The sequence below is a fragment of the Monodelphis domestica genome, chromosome 1 (assembly GCF_027887165.1).
Source record: "Monodelphis domestica isolate mMonDom1 chromosome 1, mMonDom1.pri, whole genome shotgun sequence".
NCBI classification, from domain to species: Eukaryota; Metazoa; Chordata; class Mammalia; order Didelphimorphia; family Didelphidae; genus Monodelphis; species Monodelphis domestica.
Window position 1 is genome coordinate 318,358,753 of NC_077227.1, and position 3,646 is coordinate 318,362,398.

Here is a 3,646-nt window from a genome sequence, read left to right on the forward strand (position 1 = left end):
AGAGTCAATTTAAGTATTAGTTCCAAAGCAGAAGAGTGATAAGGGATAGGAAACGCAGGTCAAGTAACTTCCCTGGGTCACATAGCTAAGAAGTGTCTGAGGCTAGATTTGAACACAGAACCTCTTGTTCCTAGGCCTGGCTCTCTATACCCTGAGCTACCTAACTACACTTGCAAGGCTACTTTTTTTCCTTACCATTTCAGTCCGCATTGCTATTATTAGCAATTGCTATTATCTGCTAGTCTGTCAAGATCTTTTCCAATGATGCCAGTCAAACCATCCCAGGTTAGTGGAATCTGCAAATTTGATGAGTATGCTGTCAACAATATACTTTTATTGAAGACACTCTCCCTACTACTTCACTGATTATCTTTTGCTATAAATTAGTCATTCATACTTAGCTTTTAGAGAAGGATATAAGGGCAGCGAGGGAAGATCAATATCCTTTGAACCTTTGAAGTTCATGGACTTCTCCTTTAGTCAAATTTAGGGGAAGAGAAAAAGATCACAAACGGGTGGCAGTCTGATAATAGATTTTAATCTACTCTGATCATTCCACTTCAAAGCACATTTAAATTTAATTCAAGAAGAGCAGCCACTGCCATGGAGGTATATCAGCCCCACAATGATGAGATTGACTTCAGTGCTGATGAAGCACACAATATTGTGAAAGAGTGTATAGATGCTATATTGGGTGGTGTGTAATTGGAAATCTGTTAACCTAAAAACTGCATTTCCCAGGAGCCCACTGACTTCCTGTCATTATGTGGTAATGTAGATAAAGAGCTATATTGAGTGAGGTTCTTGGTCTTGGTCTTTTTGTTTTGTAGGTTGCTACTGTGGTGGTAAGCAGGTTTTTTGAACAGGTTGATGCCATGGGCATGCGGTTTTTTATTTTGTTACCCTTGTATTCCTTACTTCTAATGATCCTTAATAAATCTCTTAAAATATAACATTTTGATTATTTGAGATTTATTTTAATTTTTACAACAGTGTGATGGAACAATCCTTAACCCATTTGATAAAGTTAGGGAAGACATATAAATATATTGTCACTTGTCCAGTGATACAGAAGAGTAGATCTGGTTTACACATAGCCAACTCATGTTTTGGGGATACCACATCTGATGGAATCTATACCATAAGATAGGAAAGTCAAACTATAAACTGTATTGTCAATGTTTTTGCCATTGCTATCATCCTGTAGCTAAATGGAAATGTTATACCAGAGCCATTAATATAAGAAATTATCAAAATGTTCTTGATGAAACTACTAATAGTATTATTTAATTACCTTATTAGTACACTAGAAGTGAAAGTATGCAATTGGCTTCAGAACAGTAAAAAGTAAACCTTATAACTAACTAATCTTATAACTCATAGCATATTTTAATTATTTACATGGTTAGAAAGGCATCAAACCTAGAAAAATTAGACATTAGATTTAAATACTGTATTTATATTTGTACCAGCTTTTCATTAACACTATGTATCCAGGAAAATGGAGGAATTAAGATTGGGATAATAAAGTTCTCTCGTTTTGGAAAAATAACATTCTACTTGCCAAGTCTGTATAAATTTACCCAAGTTCTTAGTTCAATAATTATTAGTGCCTCTTTTGGTTCTACAGACAAGATAGCATAAATATTCTATGTTTTCCTTTTTATCAAGTACTATTATATAGTAACTAGAATTAACTTGTTTCCCTCTCCCAAGTAATTAGTTAATAATTTGTTGCCTTCAATTCCAAAATCCAGACTTTATAATTGAACAATATGGGTGAATTGATTTCTCTAGCCTAATAAAATTCACTGTAGAATAACAACATATACTAATTCAGCAATAATTGTCTTTCAAATCATTCTGTGTTCAACAAATATATGTTGATTACCCACTATGTGCAGCATTCTGTTTAATTACCACATTGCTAGTGCCTTCCACCTAGTTTGGAAACTGTAGCACATATAATTTGGGTTGTGGATATGAGGATTAAAGCATTTGGTTTGCAATTTAGAGTATATAAGACAGTGGTAGAAATTAATTTTAAGAGGAAAATAAAATGAGCAGAAGCCATGCAGAAGTTAGTTAAATCATGTTCTTACTATAAGTAGATTTTATTTACCATTGTAGACATGACTTAGAGAAATATTTCAAGAGAGTTGGTTAGAATAAATATTCACATTTAATTTTGTTCTTAGTTTCATAACTAGTAAGTTGTATTTATTGTTTTTATTTTTAACTGCCATTTGTGAATCACTTATATCAAGTTTAAAATATATAGAGTAAATTATAAATGTAAAGTGTATATTTATCAGCAAGTTATGTAATAATTCGGGGCTTATTATATGTAGAAAAATATATCGAGAAATAAAGACTTTACATTAGTATACACACAGCTGGGATACCAAATATGAAGTCAATCTGCTGTCTAAACAAGAAAATAAAGCTATAAATGCAAATAGTCTTAATATTGAGTAAATCTATACAGTAAAACTAATACATTGAAATTTTGAAGAAAGGCTTAGTGATAATTAGTAAATGTTAATGGGGCACAAAGGTAATATTTGCATGTTTGTATTTTAGATATGCAACAGACAGATGCATATTCAAAAAAGACAAGTTCATTTCAAATGCAGTAGTGTACCATTTTTGGTACATCAAAATTTATCTCAATTATTACTTTGATGCTATTTTTCTTGAACTTGAAGATTGTACTAGAGTGATCAAAGTGCTAATGTAATTGAGTGCTGTTAGTGAATCTCAGTTTCTTAAAAAAATAATCATAGGAACATATACCTTGTGTCATATTTTAAAGAATTTGCTTGATACTGTTTCTATAGCTGAAAGATAATAAAGATTGTCTGCCTTACAAATAAAAATCAATCAATAAATACATTTAATTCAAATCTGGGTATTCCATTTGCATCATTTAAAATCTCAGGATAAATCCAGGAGGATGAAGGGAAGAGAGGACAGAGACAACATGAATCATTTAATAATGGAAAACAAAAAAATAGAATAGAATAAAATCTCAGGATATAGTTCCCATTGCATTCATTTTTCTTTTAGCTCTCTATAACTTTTCCCTATTACTTCTGGAATTTGGCTATAATATTTCTGGGAATTATTCTTTTGGGTATTCTTTCAGGAGGCAATTGGTAAATCCTTTCCATTTCTTTTTTTGAATTTTATTTAGTCAATTTAGAACATTATTCCTTGGTTACAAGAATCATATTCTTTCCCTCCCTTCCCTCCCCCTCCCCCTTCCCATAGTTGATGTGCAATTCCACTGGGTTTTACATGTATCCTTGATCAGAACTTATTTCCATATTGTTGATGTTTGCACTAGGGTGATCATTTAGAGTCTACATCCCCAATCATATCCCCCTCGACCCATGTGATCAAGCAGTTGTTTTTCTTCAGTGTTTCTACTCCTACAGTTTTTTCTCTAGATGTGGATAGTGTTCTTTCTCTTAAATCCCTCTGAGTTGTTCAGGATCACTGCATTGCCACCTACAGAGAAGTCCATTACATTTCATTGTACTACAGTGTATCAGTCTCTATGTATAATGTTCTCCTGGTTCTGCTCCTCTCACTCTGCATCAGTTTCTGGACGTTGTTCCAGTTCCCATGGAATTCCTCCACT

At 32.7% G+C, this 3,646-nt stretch overlaps 1 protein-coding gene across 1 annotated transcript; it reads left to right on the forward strand.

Moving 5' to 3' along the window:
• Positions 1-603: 603 nt before the first annotated feature.
• LOC100619847 (dynein light chain Tctex-type 3-like) lies at positions 604-1,150 on the forward strand. The gene is made up of 2 exons (XM_016432896.2): positions 604-699; positions 971-1,150. Exons 1-2 carry the CDS (start codon positions 604-606, stop codon positions 1,148-1,150), a joined length of 276 nt encoding a protein of 91 aa, XP_016288382.1.
• The last annotated feature ends 2,496 nt before the right edge of the window (positions 1,151-3,646 follow it).

What these genes read in the sequence shown, in the direction of transcription:
- LOC100619847 (XM_016432896.2), top strand. Translation starts at nt 604, where the DNA reads ATGGAGGTATATCAGCCCCACAATGATGAGATTGACTTCAGTGCTGAT. An exon ending in TAGATGCTATATTGGGTGGT is followed by an intron (nt 700 to 970) that starts GTGTAATTGGAA and finishes TGATTATTTGAG; the next exon opens with ATTTATTTTAATTTTTACAA.